Raw genomic sequence first — 18,104 nt, 5'->3', positions numbered from 1 at the left:
AGTTGTTTACAGACGGTCACGGGAATATTTCTTGTCGAACTGCTGGTTGACCGACATAAGCTTCACTTGGGTTCCCTGATCAATGCCCTGCCAAGGGTAGGGGTTGTTACTATTGAAAAACGGACATGAGCATATTGAACCGTCTTTTTGGCAAATTGAGTTTCTTCTTTTTGGTTAATGTGCTTACACTCTGTCCCAGACAACATCTGGACCGCGAGCAAGACGGGTCAGGTACCAGCCTGCAAGACCCACGGCACCGCCAACAGTAACGTAGATAGGGATGATCTCAGGCTTATACCAGATTTTGAAGAAACGGGAGGCGGTAGACATGTTTTGATATACAGAAGAGAGGGGTGATAGTAAGATGCAGCTAATCCATGAACGGGCCACGTCCTCCCCTTTATATAGATGTTGGAAACATGGCATCGGAACTTGGAGAGCGGCCTGGATTATTGGCAACGTTTGGAATTGATTGGTGATCGTTTGGAACAAAAGTCAATAAAATGAAACCAAATCGGTTTCGTATGTATTGCAAGCCGATATCGTTTGAACGTTTTTTAACTGTAATACATGATATAGAATGTTTTTTATGTACAATTGAGAAAGCGGATTTTTCAGGGCAGTAAGAATCGTCGCTTTTCTCATAATTACTAATAGTAGAAGGCGACTACAACAACATCATTTAATAACTGGAGTAGTAGCAGCGAGGTCGATCTACTTCAACCGTCCTTGGTTTTTCAGGTCCTCTTTTTCTTTATCTGACAATGTCCAGAATTGGCTTCGTTTAGCATTGAACCAGCGACGCAGCTGGACCAAAAACAACAAGGTTTCTAGTTAGTTATGTTTGACGTGCTGTTTAAAAGTAGGAAGGCAAATGGCATAAAAGTTCTGCCTTACCGGGGAAAAGCAATGATCCTCAGGTCCAAAGTCAGCAAACAATACGACGTAACCGCTTAACGCTAAATGAAACAACAGTCATCGTTAACAACAAAAAAACATTCAATTTTCTCGCTATCCTAAAAATTTAAACGAAACCCCTTACGGATGGCAATGGCCCATGTCAATAAATGAATTTGTCTCGATCGTAGATTGGGTGCTAAAGATCCAGGCGTGCTCAATCTTCGTTGGTATCGCTCTCGAAGCCGTTCCTCAGCGACAGGCTTAATAGGTGGATTCTTCGGTGTGTCTTTAGACATGAATTATAAATTATAAACAACTGAGAAAAACAACGTGGTTCGGATGTGCGCATGGGCGTCTGGACTGCGGTATTTTAAAACAATTGAGAAGCCAACACAGTGAATTATGATCAATCCTGCATAACCAGTAGATAGCACAATTGAAGAAATGATGTTAAGAGCTTAAGGATGCCGGAACTTCATTGGGGGACGCTGTGAATTTCCTCCAGCTATTGCCTCCTTTGCTTAGTGTAGACGGTGTGGTATGTATTTCATATGACTGATTGTACCGCAGATAATTCTGTTGAATTGAAAGAGACAAGCAATTAGCAACAGTAGTCAAGAGCATTGGCATAGTATCCAGTGACAGCAGTGGTCAGTTACTAATCATCGGTGGGGTACAGATATTATTAATCCTATTCAGTGGGAAGCGCGAGGAAAAATAATTTCCGCGTACAGTTATTATACACACCTATGCGCTTAATTTTTTATTAATATAGAAGATTTGATGTGCAGGCGATAAGATAAAATCGGGTCGATTTCTAATGGATGCCGACCTCATGAGCTGTAAGGCGTGAGCTACCGTTCAAATTATGCAATAAGTCTAAAGTATGGGTAGCGATAGGAATGGATGGTGTTGTTGATCTTGGCTGCGCTTAGTGATCCACCTACTCTGTTTTCTTCCCGAAAACCTAGTTGCTGTTAAAGCAAAAGAAAGGATTTGTAATATATACCTCATTGCGTGGAACGCGATCGCCCTTGATTTAATTCTCAGTTGGCCAACAAGATGAAGAAAACGTCCTGGCGTGCGTGGTGAGCGCAATAACACCATTGCAAGAGGATACGATTGGCCGATGTCAGATCGCGACTTCCATTTTGGGAACAAGAAAAGAGGCCAAAGCACGCCATCCCGACTGGAGCCATATATAAACAACGGACACAACTTTCCCCCGCAGGTTTAATACACAATCATCCTCTACTCCTCACTTTTTATTACAAGTGAATAAAATATTTCATCGTCGAAAATATGCCTGTCAGCACCAACATTGCACGTATCGAGTCTTCAGCCGACCTCACACCTGAAGTTCTTAAGAAATTGAACGAGTATTTGGGCACTTTGGACCCTCGCGAAATAATCGAATGGGCTATTGATCACTTGCCCAACTTACATCAGACAACCGCCTTGGGCCTGACAGGTATATATACATATATATTACAATAAAGTAAACGTTAGAACTTGTTATTAAATACAACACATGGATTATCAACTCTTTCTAGGTCTAGTTTCGCTCGATATCATCAACAAAATCAGCATCGACCGCGACCAACAGCATTTGATTCCACTTATCTTCTTGGACACACTTTACCATTTTGATGAAACCATTGAGCTCGTTCACCGCTGCGAAGAAACATACGACGTGAAGTTCAATATTTACAGACCTACCAACGCTGAAACCGCTAAAGAGTTCGAAGCAGAGCACGGTGAACGTCTGTGGGAGACCGACGAAGCAACATACGACTTTCTCGTCAAGGTCGAGCCAGCACAACGCGCATACGAGCAGCATCAAGTCAAATCCGTCATCACTGGCCGCCGCCGCAGTCAAAAGGGTGACCGTGGCGAGATCCCTGTACTCGAAGTTGATTCGACTGGTCTTATCAAACTCAACCCACTCGCTTTCTGGGACTTTAAACAAGTCTGGACTTATATCCGCGCCAATGAGGTGCCTTACAACAGCCTCGTCGACCAGGGTTACCGATCCATCGGCGACTGGCACTCGACTAAGAAGCCTGCTAGTGAAGAAGACGAACGATCAGGCCGATGGAGCGGCAAAGAAAAGACCGAGTGCGGTATGCACCAGGACTATTTCAAGATGCGCGCAGCTTTCGTGGCAGCAAAGAAGAAGAAAGAACAACAACGACAAGCTACTGTCGCAGCTGCATCGACACGCAGTCCAGCAGCACCTATCGCCGTTGCATCTTCGTCCTAAAAAAAACTTTCCATCTGTCATCTCTCTCACAAACACACGCACACTTGTCATATCCCATATTTTATTTTTCTTACCTCCTCCCTCTAATCTGCTACCTACACATCATCAATCCCTTGACTTTTTTTGTATAAAAGAGTACATCATCCTTTGTAAATAGAAATTTCTGCACATTAAACTTGCCATATCGTTTATACAAGAATAAGCTTGTTCTTTTTTGTATGTAAACAGTGCACGCATAACCTTTTGGCGTATGAACAACTAGGAACATTCATATTAGCTCCTAGACGGATGCTAACTAGGGTTCCTTTAAAGATAATGCCGGTATTGCACGAATGAAATTCAAAAGCGCTCAAGAATATCGCATACAACATAGCGTGTTTGCCATAGCATATATCGTGGATAACTTGATATGAGAGGAATCCAATCTGAATAGAGTTATTCTATCACAATTGATCCGTACATTCGTTCTAATCAGATTTACACTGGTGTACACTGGTCGGCCTTGCGCTCCTCACAGCGGCGCAACAGCCATGCACGATGCATGTGGGCTTTCATGATATAAGCTCGTATGTAATCAGCTTATCAATGATAATGATGCGCCATATTTTTACGGCAACATACTCTATAATTCCTGTGGCCGCAGCTGTACTTCATCAGTAATATGGTTGTATCCTTTGAGCCATTCTTTCGTGCATCCCACTAGCATTAATATGCACTTAGTCGGTTTTTGTAAGGAGCAACATATATTCAAACGTATAATACAGTGTACATATGCGACAATATATAATTACAATGCACCGTGTCTTTCAGTGAAGATAGTAATTTTTGATTCTTTGATTTGAGAAAATTGAATTGATGAAAATGAGCTATCATATTGAACACACATGCTTTTCTAGGAACATTGCCCAGTAACTTACAATAAAAATACAGGTTCAATCAAATAAAAAGAGAAGAGTATATGCAACGTTTCACAATGGAATTGTAATGTCCTAGAGTCCTAGCTACTACTATTTTTCTATGAAAGAACAGTATACCTAAAGGTCAAATAAGAATGGAAAACGTTAGCGAGTTATTCTATTCTCGACTCTTTATGAGTAATGCAGTAATAACGATTGTAATATTTACCATCTAGCTCTACATTCGACAGCTTCTTTCCGGACAAGTCGTTTCTTATCGTCCAGTGGTTTGACGAGTTGTTTGGTAACAAAACGTGCGTGTGGTTGCAGTACATCGTTGGTGAGATTGGAAGGAAATTGTGCAAGACATTTGAGGACAGCAATCCGCACTTCCATTGGGTTCTGTCGATTGCTGGTGTCTAATAGTTCTAATAGTGCGGGGATAATAGATCGTACATGAGGTGTGATAGCATCTGGGGCTTCAGCAATTGCGAGTCGGAACGTATCCAATGTTGAGACCTTGAGTGTCGTGTCAGGTAGCGAGAGTGATTGGATAAGCAATGGAACAAGCTAAACATTTTTTCTTAATGATTAGTAAAGCCTAAAACGATTATCATGCGTCGTAAAAAGATCATGTAACGCACTGGTGGTAATTCGTTCAGGAGAATTTGCTTTGGAACATTCTTGAGAAGATAAGAAAGGGCAATGAGGTAGTTGTGTTTAATATCTGTATGGAAAATATAAGAACACACAGATAAGCAATTATTATCATCGTCGTCACTAAAATTAAGCCAATACAATCATGGATCCACAGCATACCACTAGAAGAGTTACGGAAGCCATCCACAAGTTTTGGTAGAGAGTCCGTAAAGAAGCGTTGCTTATATAGAATCTAAACATAAAACACATTAGTATTGAGTAATGATTACATGGCATTTAATTTCATACCGTCATTACTGCAAATGCTGCCTTGTTAAGGGCTAGCTCATCATCACCGATGATGATATCAAAGCCTTGTGATGCTTGTTTGCCCAACTTTGCATTGGCACACCATCCAATAACAGTGTCAGTCATTTTGTAGCCCAAGGCATGAGATCGTAATACCAGCGCTTTGGCGATCTATGTATATCAATAAGCACAAAAAGTGTGAAAGAAAGTAAAATATAAACGGAACTGAAATCGAGGGTCGTTGCAGTAACGTTGTTTTCAACTTACCCATAGATAAATGTCCAAAGCATTGGAATAGCTACCGTCATTCTGGGAAATGATTCCTTCCAATCTGGCGGCCAGAGCTTCAACAAACTTAGCAGCAGCAGCAGCTAAGTTAAATTATAACTTTAGTCCTATTACCTTGCCTACCACAACAACTATGCGAATGTCTATTACCATCACGCCATTTGTTAATCAATGAGCCGATAATTCGCACAAGTGAAATCTGCTGAATTTGGTCTGTTGATTTCAGGGTGATATCGACCAATTGTGTTATAAAATCTTCTGTGCTAGAAACAGGGAAAGACACCTAGAAAGAATGAATTAGTAATTTTAATAACGGCATATTATAAAGATTATCATGTTGAATACATACATCTCTTCGGCAAGAAGCGATTGCTGCAGCAAAGAGCTGTGTCGTTGCTTTTTGGGCACTCGACGATTCATCCTATTTCCCATATATATTAAGTAGTAATAATTAGTTCCTAAGTACTTCGACTTAAGAAGAAAGGCTCAGTTTACCTTTAATGGTTCGAAACCGGATGCCTGAATGTTAACTTGCGAAAGATCGACATGAAGATAAAGCTGGAACATGCGGTCGATAAAAGCTTTCTGTGCACTACGATATTATGTCAGATCACATCTCACATGTGTCGTATACGTGAAATTTCGTTTACTTACTTTGATTTGAGGCTCTCAACGACAACCATGATCACCAAGGCGACGTTTTCAAGTACATCTTTTGACAATACCATTTCTTCCTTTGATGAGGCCAAAGATGCATTGATTGCTGCTCCAGTTAAATGAAGAACAATTGAATCAACGCACGGTGCAACGTCGTCGTGCTTCTCAGCAGCTTTGACCTCCAAAATGGCCAACAGAGTTCGAAGAATTGCACAAGGATATGCGGAATCTTTGTCTTTTAAAAAAAAAAAATAATTAACAAATATTTTCGTGGTTCTTTATCTCTTTCGTATAAACTTACCTGTAGCGCAAACAGTATCAAACTTTTGTAACAGTGGTGGGATGACTGCTTTGAATAGGGATGGTTCAGGGCATAAGGCTTTCAATGCGACCAAGATTTGTTTGTATCCAATCTGTGTCTTCTCCTCAGCTAAATTAGGCAGGCATTTCATGAGTGACGGTACCGTCTCTTCGACGATGTACTTTGTGTCAAACTGAGAAATAGCTTTTAATGAAGCCAAGGCTGCTGCTCTGTGATTATTCACAAAATAGTCGTTTCAGTAATTAAAAAAGTGCATGATTACAAAGAGTTACACTACCTTAATTCATCGTCGGTTTCCTCGAGCAGAATCTTGTTGAACGATTGAATGGCTATTCCTCGCTAAAAGTTTAATTAGTAATCTGTTTCATTTATGCATCGCCACAAACTTTAACACCACAAAAATTACTTCATTTTGTGATAGATAGTTCCTGGATAAAACCATCAACTCCAATCCTTTCAGACCAGAAAGCCGAAGACCGTTATACTCGTTGGTTGCAGTGATGGCAGATTCGAAGATGCCGAAAAAGCGATCTTTGTATGTGACCAAGGGCGAGACTTCAGCTCGATCCACTAAAATTATACAGAAGGTGATCAGGTAAATATGGTGAAGCTCCTTCTTTTGTAGCTCTACTTACTATCAACATCGCCATCAGCAGCACCATAGAGGCTCTTGCTAGCCTCCAAAAATTCCAAAATGACATCCATTATAGCCTTGCGTCGTGTTGTTATTTCAGTTTCACGGTATTGACGTAGCAATAACGGTAGTATGGCGTTGACGATCGAAGTGCAAGCAGCATCTACACCATTTTTTCAGAAACTATTGAGAACCATTCCAAACAAAAACCCAGGTGTTAAAAAGCAGAATAATTACATACAAGAAGCTGACGAAGCTGCTCGCAAAATACGTCCGGCTGGCTTGGCGTTTTTCAGCTCCGGTTCCTTCAAGTTTGCGATACATTCAACAACCAAAGGCTTCAACGTTTTTTCTATTGTTTCACCAGCAGTACTTGCAAAACCTGCACTCAATGTAGAAACCACGCTTTCGATAGCTACAAGAGCTGAATCCTCAAGTGCTTGATCCGTGGAGTGGAAAACCTAAATAATGATTATGACATTCATTATAAGAAAGAGCAAGTTTTCCAAAGAGATGGACAAACACCCGTGTACACACACAATCTCAGAAAAAAAATTACCTCTACTTTCAAAGAGTCAACAATTTCATTGATGACAGGAAGTAATACATTGGCTCCATAAACAGGTGCACAGGCAGCAAGTGTTTCCATCGAATCTTTCTATTTTTCAAGTTGTCAGCACCAAATTTACGTAGATCAAAAGGTACATATAGACCTAGCAAGGCCAAACCAACGAACCTTTGCACTACCAGAAGTAGATGATAATTTTTCAAGAATTAAGGGAATTGCGAGCTTTGCAAAGAGACCAGTTGAGGAAATACATTGACTAAATTGAATATAGCAGATGTCAACACACTTTGTTAGTAAATTCTACATGTAAGATCTCATAGATATATTCTTACCGAAGACTCTGCTTCAAATCATCTGCCGTGATTCCATAGGGGTCATCCGGAGGAGGCTTGAATGTAATAGGAAAGTAGCAGAACGTCACCTCAAAAATATCCTATAGAATGTTTAGTAACATTATCCACCACGTTCACCTCTTTTCATTTAGAGAAAGCAAAAATATGTACCTCCACATGAGCACCAATATCAAAATGTTGAACAATCGATCGCACAAGCTTGAATGCACTCATCAAATTTCTTGGATCCTTTTCACCATCCATGGCTTGCGTAAATCCATAAACAAATTCATTGTTGATTGCCTTCAATGCTAAATATCGAAAAAACACGGTCAATAACAAATCTCCATGTAGATTATTAGTACTATTAATTATACCTGATAGATGTCTATCCATCAAATTCTCCAAGATATGGAATGCTGTACTGCGAGCGGCCTGTGGGAAGCGTTGAATTTCGACACGTTCGAAAATTCTAAATGAATGTACATGTACACAGACGTTCAGCAAGCATAGATAGTTGATAAACTCCCGTCTTACTAAGAACATATCAGTCCTTGCTGAATATATACCTTGTAGCAATAGTTACCGCATTTGTGCCACTAAAGTTTTCGGCTTCAGTCAACGCAACCAAACCTTCCAAAAGATTCGGAACACACGTTCGGTCAGTCAATCTATCGCAGTAAAAATCCACCAACACGGAAACTGTGTACGGTAGTAACGAGATGCAATCCATCGATTATGTTAGTTGAACCAACATTCTTCACCCTTTTCCAAAGGAGTTATTGCTCGAGTTGTTGTATTACCTGCTGCTTCGTTGATACTATGTTGGTCGCAATTATGTAAGGTATGCGAAAGAAGACCCGTGGCTTAAACAGAAAAGTACGTGTTGCAATTTCACCACACATACGTGATCAATCAGTTTTTTCCTTGAAATCTAATCACTTTACTTTTTCGTGTTTGCGGTTAAAGGACGCGATCAAGCTCAATACCTTTTGCACGGATATGGTCATCGTCACTCGTCAAATACTCTTCCATAGACTGGATCAGCTGTAACAAATTCGCTTGGACTGAAGCACTGTTGACGGCTAAGCAACATGTCAGAACCTCGTGGCAACAAAAAACAGTAAGCGCGCATGAGACTGTCTATACCTTGGACAATGTTTCCAGCTGCTTGAGAACCCTCGGCCGAGGAGTCGCCTGTGGAAACCATGTGATTCGTAACTTCTCTTTCTATAGAGTCCATAGTATGTGGTCAAAAGGTGAGAGAAGAGAAAAAAAGTGGGTGGTGATACAGAGAGCTGCAGATCCGGTCTAAAAGATGTGACTTTCCGGGCCTGCTTGTGAGTTTGTCCCAGATTCCATCTATCCCAGCATCAAATCATCCAGAAATTAAGCAGCGCATTGAGACAAGAGATTTGCCCCTTGTTCGGGAACCAAACAAGCAGCGTCACTCTTTGGTGACATGAAGTAGACTGATCGCTATCAATATGATATATTCATCAAACGTGCTGTTGGTGCTGGTACTAGGGAAATAGTAATCCATCCACACACTCGATATGTACCAATAGGGCAACGGTGACATCTACTGCACAATTATTACAAGGAACGTTGACGCCGTGAGTTCCAATGCTGGCTCAAGAAAAATGAAAATACAGTACGTAACTTCTTTCATATTTTCTTTGCACTTGGTTGGTACGGGCTATTTCGAACTTCCTAAAAAATAATACAAACAGATAAAGCATGTAGGGTAGTAGCTAGTGCTGCAATAAAACAGTATGCTGTTGATATGCGCATTCATCATCATATGTCGAAACCAAGGAATTCTGCATCAGTTTAATGACCATAAAGACACCAGACACGCCGGGAGCTTTTGGACAAGTTGTTCTTGTAGAGTGTGATATCTCAAATAGATTAACTGGAAGCAAAGGCACTGTAAAGACATTACTTAATTCTTACCTGTATAATAATGTGGTCATACGTATGTAATAATGTTCCCTGATGTGTCAGTTCTCCCTAAAAGCATAAAGCATTACTGGAGTTGCTGCGGTGCTAACAGGAATCATATGTTGTACTAATTAGTGTTGTCAAACAAAGATATTAGCAACAAGCAAGAAGTAGTGCAAAATGAGCAACATTAGATTACGTTTTCGTATCAGTAGCAACCACAACAACGAAAGTATGTAGTATCTGTAAGGGCAGCATGTCCTCTGTATTGGAACATCACTGTTTGATTGAATGCTTTGTTTACACTGCTACTCCTTTATCAGTCATTCAACAAACTCAAGCACCCTTCTTACTCACCCCTAAGACTGAGCTTCGTATTTGTACGTACATGCATGTATACAATACGCGAGTGTGTATATGAAAAATCATCATCTTCTCCTACAGCTACCCCCACTCCTCTACCCCTTTTTTTCTATACGATCCGCTCATATAAAAAGCCGGGAAAAGAGAAAAAGATGTATCACCTTGTTTTTTACTTTATATAATACTATCTATCTTACCAAACGTATCAATATGAGACTCGCCTTTGCTACTACTACTTCCTCGTCAACATCGAGTCATTTAACTTTGGTTTTGGGTTGTTTATTTATGACCATGGCCGTCGTGTCGAATCAAGCCGCGGCGCAACAAGCTCCGGCTGGTTGTACCGCTGCAAATGTGTACGTTACACTTTACTACTACATATGACAGTTTCACTTTTACTTTTCAGAAGTAGAAATACAACTTTTAAAAATCATCCGATGATATGAAGAAACTAGTCAAATGACGAAAATGAGATGATGAAAAGTTCTTTATCTCATGTATTACCTTACATAGATTCACTCAATGCTTACAGAACGAACAGGACTACTTGAAAACATGCAAAGATCAAGGTAATATGGTTAAATTCATTTTACTTTTCCAATGTGCAAAGAAAAGGATATATATAGCAAGTTATTTACACGTTAACCGCTCTGGTACGAATATATTGTTATAGATTTTGCATGCTTGTGCAAAGTAAGTACATTTGTTCTCAGAGTTTAAATACGGTTACGGTGCTTAAGTCAGAATCCGTTTCTTTTTCATACAGTGGAACACTGCTAAGCTGTCATGCTGGGATAACTGCCCGAACGACCCTGCTCGTGCAACGCAGGCTGGACTCGTCTCAAACTATTGTGCAATCGCTGGAGCCAACGCGCCGTAAGTGTCACGGGATCTTCTTTTTGTTATTGTTGGACACCATGCAAACGCGACAACGTCTAAAAGCACACTTGGCGCATTCCGTTTTCTTCATTAAATTGTGTGTGATTGTCCAATACTGTACATATTAATGCGATTTGTTTGGATATTTTATACTCGTCGTGCTACGTGTGTTTAGATCCTCAAGTGCTGCACCTACAGCCACCATGTCAACAAGTGCTAGCATCAGTTCTGCCGCCCCAAGCTCTTCTTCTTCTTCTTCTTCTTCTTCAACAACGACTAAAACAAGCGACGCTACTGCAATTGCATCACGGATGATGGATTCGAAGGTCCAGCTCCTCACAATGGCTTTCGCCTGTATTCTGTCGGGAACTTTAGCCACGTTGTTTTAGGACGGCATTCCAAGCCGCACTTTTCGTACGTAACTGGGAATTCGTTCCCTTCTTTGATGCCGGTGGAGTACTGTAAACGTTATTTTACACACAGTTTTTCTTTCATTCTCCGGTTATTCTCACAGAATACTAATTTTCGTCGCGTATATCATATATCTCTCATTGACATTTATAAAAGATCTTTCACTAGTACTGATCGCTTTCAAAGAACGTATAATAAACAGCAAAATACTTAAAGCTAGTTTTATGCACAGTCTAAAATGCTTGCTCAGAATATCTTTTGCTATGCCGATACTGTAAAATCAAAGATAAGAAGTCCACGGGTTCTATGCAATATAAGACTGTTTCTTTTCGGATATAGTTGTATGGAAGAAGGATATACACATGGGGTCATATGCTTCCTTCAAAGAGCATCCGTAAACTATAAATTCAGCGGTTTTTAAGCCCATGACGAATATGGATTGCGCCGCTGATGTGGCTCTGCTTCAAAAGACACGAGGACGATACAAAGAAGGCCGCAGTCCCGAGAATCTGGGTCCGTCAAACGATTATCATGGAGCTTATTTATTTTAATTACACTTTGTGGATGTAGTTGCAAAAAATGAAATATACAGCACCCTTTAGCGATTATGTAAATGGTATGGCTACTACTACGCTTATTGTCTTACATCCACTTCAATGCGCTTTAATATAAAATACAGTCCAACTTCATATTACTTCTTTTACACCATGCTCTTCAAGTAATCTTTTCCACGGTTTTCTTCTGTTTAAGCTTTTCTTTAGGATCCGCATCTCTGTTAAACATACCTCTGTAATAGGAAATAAGCTGCGCCAATGACTAGTTTGTTGCTACTACATACTACATCTTCTGTAGCTAAGCCGAAAATCGGGCTGGGGCTGTTTTGTTACACTATTACCTCTTAGAAGTTTAGTGATTGATGTATGCACTACCACTTGTTTCTACCAGTAGGAGCTTGTTCCCGGTACTTTTCAAATGTAAAACAATGGGCGACTCGTACCTATCAACAAGCAAAAGAGCTTGTAAAAGTTTGAAAGGAAAAAAGGAAAAATATATAAAAGGGTGCCCTTTTTTCCATCCTTCCATGCTGCCTCTTCTACTCTACACTATTCTAGAGCGTTTTTCCTTCACATGCAGCTCTCCATTATAAGTCTAACTCTTGTTGCGCTCTCTGCGCTGTCATTAGCACCACAAGTGCAAGCATTCACGGTAGACCCAATTCTCCGTCGTGGCAATGACGATAAAATGGTGATCGTGGTCCCTATGGGCTACCGCGATGGTCTGGTACGGTTAGATACAAAAACGATGATGGCAACGTATATTTGCTATGGACTAAATATATATTATCCGATCAATTGCGTTATCATAGCTCACTAACTTTATTGAAGTTGGTATGTGATTGCTATTAGCATATTTAAGAGATCTTGACTATGGTGACCCATTCTTGGTGATATAATTTACACCTATTGACCGTCATATCTTTTCCTTGAATAATAGGTGAGCCACCTGAACTCTTTGAGGTCACCTTGGACACCGGCAATGGTTTAGCTTGGGTTCCATCTACCAAGGTATGTAATGATAGCATAGTCTACACTACGCTCTTACTAATCGTCTCCCTTGGAGAGTCTACGACGTTATTAATTGGAGTGAAATGCACCTTCTTTTATTCAATAATAGTGCACTAGTCAAAATTGTGAAGGTCAAAAGCTGTATGATCCAAGCGAATCGGAGACTGCCCTAGCACTCAATCACAAACCACTTGAGCTCAAATATGAAGATGGAAAATGTGCCACCGTTGATCTCTACTCTGTGCGTTATGTCCCAACCTCTCAATATTTAGCTTTCATCTCTTATAAGAAATGGTATCCTAAACTGTTGATCGGAAAATACATTCCTACTATTTTTATAGGAAAGTATCGGTTTATATAACGATAACATGGACGCTTTCACTGACCTTTCCCTCGGTGCTGGGTATAAGATTGAAGGCTACGATGATGTCGATGGATATCGTATGTATCTTTTCTATCGAGTTACTTCATCTCCATGTCCGTGTGATACTGATGCACTGTACAAAACTATCTTGATGTAGTTGGCACTCTCGGTTTTGGCGGTCCTGGTGGCCTCAATGTCACGAATTATTTGCGAAAGCGTGCTTTGGATCGTACGTATTTACTATTGTTAACTATCGTTGTTTACATGCAGACAATTTATTCACCTTTTTTCAAATTCGCAATGACTCCGTGTTTAGAGTTATTCAGACGAGGACGTGAGTTCATTACATTGATTAATAGTAATAGTTTCAGCAACGTGTGCCCGAAATGGTATGTACTAAATAAGTTCTATACTTCTTCCACTAGTTGCCAAACGCAGTATTGTTAGTCAAGTCGGTGGTAATGCCGGACAAATGGGTGTTCGTACTGGTAACCAAGGTCGCTACCATCCTGATACCAAAAAGAAACGCGACAATGACGAGTACGCTGCCTATTGTATCATCGGTGGTATCGATCCCAACTTGATTGAGGGTGATCCCGTGTATGTCCCACTGCCATCAGCAGAAGAATGCGGCGAAGAAAGATTCTGGAAACTGAGCTTTGATTCAGTAACTTTTGGAAACACACACATTGACATTTCCGAGGGAAGCTATGCCCAATTCTATTCGAGTTCTCGATATATCCATGCACCTAAACAAAGTTCCAAGGCTTTGCACGAGCAAATTGGCGCAACGTTTAACACGGACAGTGGGTTTTACGAGCTGCCATGCGCTAGCATGCAAGATGTGCCCGATTTGCAGTTTACCTTTGGCTCCCAAAACACAGCATCTCTCAAGCCTATTGATTGGATTTTCCCCATTTCTGAAGGAAGCGAAACGTGTCGCAGCTTCGTCAAGCATGTCACAGTGGATACCAACAACTGGCTCCTTGGCACTGCTTTTACGAACCCTTATTATATGGTCTATGATTACACGAATGAGCAGATTGGCTTTGCCCATAATAAGGGAGAGGAAGTTACTGCCACCTTCTCATAAAAGAATAGTTTCCTTATTCCCTTCTTCCCTCTCAACAACTGTTTCTCTTCTTTATACGACCCTTACTATATATAAATTGTATACACACATCCTTTCTACATAAAAAATAATTATATGCCATCAAGTGCTCTAACTTTGTTTGCATTGATTCACAGAAGATAAGCTTAGATGCATATGCGCATACACAGATGCATAAAGAGTCTATTTAGTGTGATGCTGGCTTCAAACGAAGTACTGCGATATTTGAAATAGCAAATAATTTTCGAACCTTTATTAACCAACAATATTTTTTCCTTTACGCCATTGTTCTGACGTTTTGGCCATGCCGTCACCAGAGAACAATAGTTTCCTTCTTAGTCTTTTCGGCACAGTGAATGGATCTGCTTCCACACCATCCGATCCACCGCGATCAATATCATCGTCTGTAATTGGTGCGTCCTGGATGTCAAACAATTCCACTACTAACACGTCTAATACCACTGCTACTGCCGTTTCTCGTGCTTCTGCAACAAGATCTGAACCAGCTACTCAACAATCAAATCAATCTCAAGAATATCCTAATAATGATCACACTACTACTGGCACGATGAGTAGTCAGCACAGTGTTTTCATGAATCACACGACTAAGCTGGATTACGAAAGATCGCCAACACTGACCTCTGCAACAACCAGCACAGCACATTCGACGCCAACACGATCACCGCCAATGTCAACACAACCTAACGGCAAAAATGGTTCACTAAATAAGAATCACGACTTTCTAGAAAACCTTTTAAACAACTTGGCATCGAATCCACAAGCAAGGTCATCGGCAACACCTCCACCACAGCGACTCTCAACAATAGAAGGCTCGAATGCGGTAAGAAAGAGAGAAAGGAACGAGCAGTGTATGTATGTATTTGTCAAAAATACTGACATTTAATTAATATGGCAACATAGTCTTCATCAAAGCCAAAGGCGGGGAAGAAAAGAAAGCACAAACGAAAAAGTGGAGAGAGGCCACCAGCCAAAAGCCCCGATGACGATATGGACTTTGACTCACTTTTGAAAGCGCACGAAGGCGCTGAAGAAAAGAAAAGCAAGCATCAGCACAGACAGCAACAAGAACAACAGCATCGACGTCAAAATCACATCAACAATAAACGAAAATTCGATCAATCGTCCAATCTTGTAAAACCCAGCCAGCTTCGTGCAGGTAATATGGCGAGTGAAACACCCGCTGATATCTCAATGATTGCAAATGAAGGTATGAATCGTGCTTTATCAACTTGAATGTTTGAGTTATTTTATACAATATGAGGAAGCGGTGGTAATGGAACTTGGAACGATTTTTTTATAAACGTAGTTCTCGGTCGAGATCCCAAGCGACAAAAATTGCTTCAGGAGATATACCAACAAAAGTCTCGACCAGCATCATCATTTAAGACTGCGAACGGTACAACGACGACGGCATCAACGACACAACCTTGTCAAAGATTAAAAAGACATCCAGGACGGGAAAAACGCAAAGAAGGAACAGCACCTCTTGACAAGCGTGTTCCGTGTAGATTCTTCAAGGCCGGGAAATGTAAAGAGGGTAAAATGTGCCGGTTTCAACATGACGGCGAGTCATTTAGGATGGTTTGTCGTCACTTCAAGGTGGGATCATGTAACAAAGGCGACGAATGTAATTTTATTCACGTAAGTCCAGCAGGGAGATGTAAGATGTACACACGCCACCAACAATGACCGACGGAAGTATAAGGATGATTATATGACTAACTACTTGAAAACCATGCTTATTGCGATGTAGGATCTGAGCATGGAGCCTTGCCGCTTCTATCACGTAACCGGAAAATGCGACACTGGAGCCAACTGTCCGTTTTCTCATCAACCACTTAACTCAGAGCTCCGGAGACGTCTGCATGCGCTTACTGGACCATGTAAATATTACCATCTAAAAGGTTTCTGTACGAGCGGTGAAGAATGCCTATTCTCGCACGAAATGATTTCAAAGCACCAGCTAGAGGAACTCAAGGCGGCCCCTGGTGCTTCGGAAGTGCAACAAATCAAGCCATGTATGTTCCATCATTTGCGCGGATACTGCGCCAATGGAGACCGGTGCACATTTTCACATGCACCGTTAACACAAGAACAACGCATTGAACTACAGCAATCATTGAAACCAAATACTCCTAAATAAAAATGTTAAACGTGGACGGCATCACGGCAACAATGAAAGTACGTGTGTGTGACTTGGTCTGTGCGTCCTCGAATTGTGGCAAATAGGAAATAAAAACAGAACAGCCCGACATGGTTGACGATCTTGCAATGTTTTTGCGCAACGGCCTTTCTCTAACCACCGGTCGAATTTTCACCAGACGATATTTAATGACAATGCCGCAACAACGACAGAAACAACGATTGAAATACCCCATTAGCGTAGCACCCATGGTGGACATTTCAACTCCTGTAAATATATATCAGAATATATGCTCGGTTGCCTGAGCTGTCAAAAAAAAGATCTACTTTCGTCTTGGCAAGGGGAAAAGGCACATTTTAACTTAAAATAATGATAGCATTTTCTAGAATTACTGCATATTATATCCGGAGGAGAACGCTATGCCTACTATACCGAGATGCATTTCGATCAAGCCATCATTAATCATCAGTCGCATTTGGAGGCATTCATCGGCCCACCTCGACCCAACGTCATTGTGCAACTCGGCGGGTCCAACCCTGAAACCATGGCGCAAGCAGCAAAAATTTTACAAGACCAAGGTTATGCGGAAGTGAATATCAATGTTGGATGTCCAAGTAAAGCTGTACAGCATGGCCAGTTTGGAGCTATCTTGATGAAGTCGCCCGACGTTGTGGCTAACGTCTTGAGCGCCATGCAAAATGCTGCTGCCTCAATACCCATTACAGTAAAGTGCCGACTTGGTGTGGATCAGTTGGATTCGTTTGAGTTTCTACATGACTTTGTAAGTGTCTCTTCGTTAATGTTTCCATGATATCACAGGGTGTTCAGGAGGATTAAAAATTTAAAACATACATGTAGGTACACACAGTCAATAGCACTTCTCGGCCTTTACCACATTTGATTGTACATGCTCGCAAATGCTTATTGCGTGGATTGTCACCGAAACAAAACCGATCCATACCTCCCTTGATGTACGATCGTGTGTATGAGCTTTCAGAAAAGTTTCCAGAGTTACCTATGACTATCAATGGTGGATTTGATAATACTGACAAAATTTCAATGGCTCTTGATCGTGTGGATGGATGCATGATTGGGAGAAAAGGTAAAATTTTGTTGTGAAGCGAGAAGGAGGGGCTGCTTAGAATAGCAGTGTTTATCGATTGCGTATATATTAAAAAGATGCTGATTTCTCTCTTACGGTGCGTTGTCTGAAAAAGTCATGGATAATCCGCTGTTCTTGCAGAATATGGATCGTGGTAAGTGAATAATGGCGTTGTGAATATTAAGGACTGCATCATCTAAAACCTCCTTCCTTTAGATATATATCAAATCCCTGAACATGAAATCAAATCTACAGCTTCCATCATCTCAGAATACATCGGTAAGAACAAAGCATGATTCAAGCACCATCGTAACAATCACTTACACTTTAATGTGGATTTAGATTATGCCGAGTCTTTACCATCAAAACCTGTCTATCAATTGGTCGGTGTAC

General features: G+C 40.9%; 8 protein-coding genes across 8 annotated transcripts; 5 read left to right on the top strand and 3 right to left on the bottom strand.

Moving 5' to 3' along the window:
* Window positions 1-6: 6 nt before the first annotated feature.
* BDB00DRAFT_866392 (NADH-ubiquinone reductase complex 1 MLRQ subunit-domain-containing protein) lies at window positions 7-330 on the bottom strand (the record flags this gene model as incomplete). Its single annotated transcript, XM_053126220.1, has 2 exons — window positions 7-109; window positions 188-330. 2 exons carry the CDS (start codon window positions 328-330, stop codon window positions 7-9), a joined length of 246 nt encoding a protein of 81 aa, XP_052985784.1.
* A 384-nt stretch (window positions 331-714) lies between these two features.
* Window positions 715-1,196, bottom strand: BDB00DRAFT_866391 (uncharacterized protein; the record flags this gene model as incomplete). Its single annotated transcript, XM_053126219.1, has 3 exons — window positions 715-807; window positions 898-959; window positions 1,043-1,196. The coding sequence occupies 3 exons, from the start codon at window positions 1,194-1,196 to the stop codon at window positions 715-717; spliced, it is 309 nt and encodes a 102-aa protein (XP_052985783.1).
* Window positions 1,197-2,202: 1,006 nt separating this feature from the next.
* Window positions 2,203-3,163, top strand: BDB00DRAFT_880785 (phosphoadenosine phosphosulfate reductase; the record flags this gene model as incomplete). Its single annotated transcript, XM_053128038.1, has 2 exons — window positions 2,203-2,371; window positions 2,454-3,163. The coding sequence occupies 2 exons, from the start codon at window positions 2,203-2,205 to the stop codon at window positions 3,161-3,163; spliced, it is 879 nt and encodes a 292-aa protein (XP_052985782.1).
* An 813-nt stretch (window positions 3,164-3,976) lies between these two features.
* BDB00DRAFT_794325 (RNAPII transcription regulator C-terminal-domain-containing protein) lies at window positions 3,977-9,110 on the bottom strand. The gene is made up of 24 exons (XM_053121293.1): window positions 8,958-9,110; window positions 8,798-8,893; window positions 8,612-8,674; window positions 8,378-8,510; window positions 8,186-8,280; window positions 7,980-8,119; window positions 7,809-7,909; window positions 7,645-7,732; window positions 7,468-7,566; window positions 7,150-7,369; window positions 6,910-7,071; window positions 6,681-6,844; window positions 6,552-6,613; window positions 6,254-6,483; window positions 5,950-6,187; window positions 5,791-5,887; window positions 5,645-5,716; window positions 5,446-5,578; window positions 5,275-5,378; window positions 5,008-5,178; window positions 4,879-4,951; window positions 4,704-4,786; window positions 4,289-4,629; window positions 3,977-4,197 (listed from the first exon to the last, which is right to left on the bottom strand). The coding sequence occupies exons 1-24, from the start codon at window positions 9,049-9,051 to the stop codon at window positions 4,179-4,181; spliced, it is 3,078 nt and encodes a 1,025-aa protein (XP_052985781.1). The 5' UTR covers window positions 9,052-9,110; the 3' UTR covers window positions 3,977-4,178.
* Window positions 9,111-10,325: 1,215 nt separating this feature from the next.
* Window positions 10,326-11,459, top strand: BDB00DRAFT_783016 (uncharacterized protein; the record flags this gene model as incomplete). The annotated part of the gene is made up of 5 exons (XM_053120352.1): window positions 10,326-10,471; window positions 10,629-10,684; window positions 10,789-10,808; window positions 10,882-10,991; window positions 11,384-11,459. 5 exons carry the CDS (start codon window positions 10,326-10,328, stop codon window positions 11,457-11,459), a joined length of 408 nt encoding a protein of 135 aa, XP_052985780.1.
* Window positions 11,460-11,830: 371 nt separating this feature from the next.
* On the top strand, window positions 11,831-14,451 carry BDB00DRAFT_924209 (aspartic peptidase domain-containing protein; the record flags this gene model as incomplete). The annotated part of the gene is made up of 9 exons (XM_053128761.1): window positions 11,831-11,918; window positions 12,589-12,686; window positions 12,772-12,793; window positions 12,900-12,970; window positions 13,080-13,211; window positions 13,312-13,411; window positions 13,492-13,563; window positions 13,651-13,668; window positions 13,760-14,451. The coding sequence occupies 9 exons, from the start codon at window positions 11,831-11,833 to the stop codon at window positions 14,425-14,427; spliced, it is 1,269 nt and encodes a 422-aa protein (XP_052985779.1). The 3' UTR covers window positions 14,428-14,451.
* Window positions 14,452-15,101: 650 nt separating this feature from the next.
* Window positions 15,102-17,075, top strand: BDB00DRAFT_4889 (uncharacterized protein). The gene is made up of 5 exons (XM_053117573.1): window positions 15,102-15,314; window positions 15,367-15,673; window positions 15,773-16,107; window positions 16,220-16,878; window positions 16,986-17,075. The coding sequence occupies exons 2-4, from the start codon at window positions 15,454-15,456 to the stop codon at window positions 16,607-16,609; spliced, it is 945 nt and encodes a 314-aa protein (XP_052985778.1). The 5' UTR covers window positions 15,102-15,314; window positions 15,367-15,453; the 3' UTR covers window positions 16,610-16,878; window positions 16,986-17,075.
* BDB00DRAFT_880783 (tRNA-dihydrouridine synthase) lies at window positions 16,858-18,007 on the top strand (the record flags this gene model as incomplete). Its single annotated transcript, XM_053128037.1, has 5 exons — window positions 16,858-16,878; window positions 16,986-17,390; window positions 17,468-17,711; window positions 17,827-17,865; window positions 17,928-18,007. 5 exons carry the CDS (start codon window positions 16,858-16,860, stop codon window positions 18,005-18,007), a joined length of 789 nt encoding a protein of 262 aa, XP_052985777.1.
* Window positions 18,008-18,104: the final 97 nt, after the last annotated feature.

The sequence above is a fragment of the Zychaea mexicana genome (assembly GCF_025766255.1).
Source record: "Zychaea mexicana strain RSA 1403 chromosome Unknown BDB00scaffold_1, whole genome shotgun sequence".
Classification (NCBI taxonomy): Eukaryota; Fungi; Mucoromycota; class Mucoromycetes; order Mucorales; family Lichtheimiaceae; genus Zychaea; species Zychaea mexicana.
The sequence above is the reverse complement of the archived record's forward strand: the minus strand, read 5'-3'. Positions and strand labels throughout refer to the sequence as shown.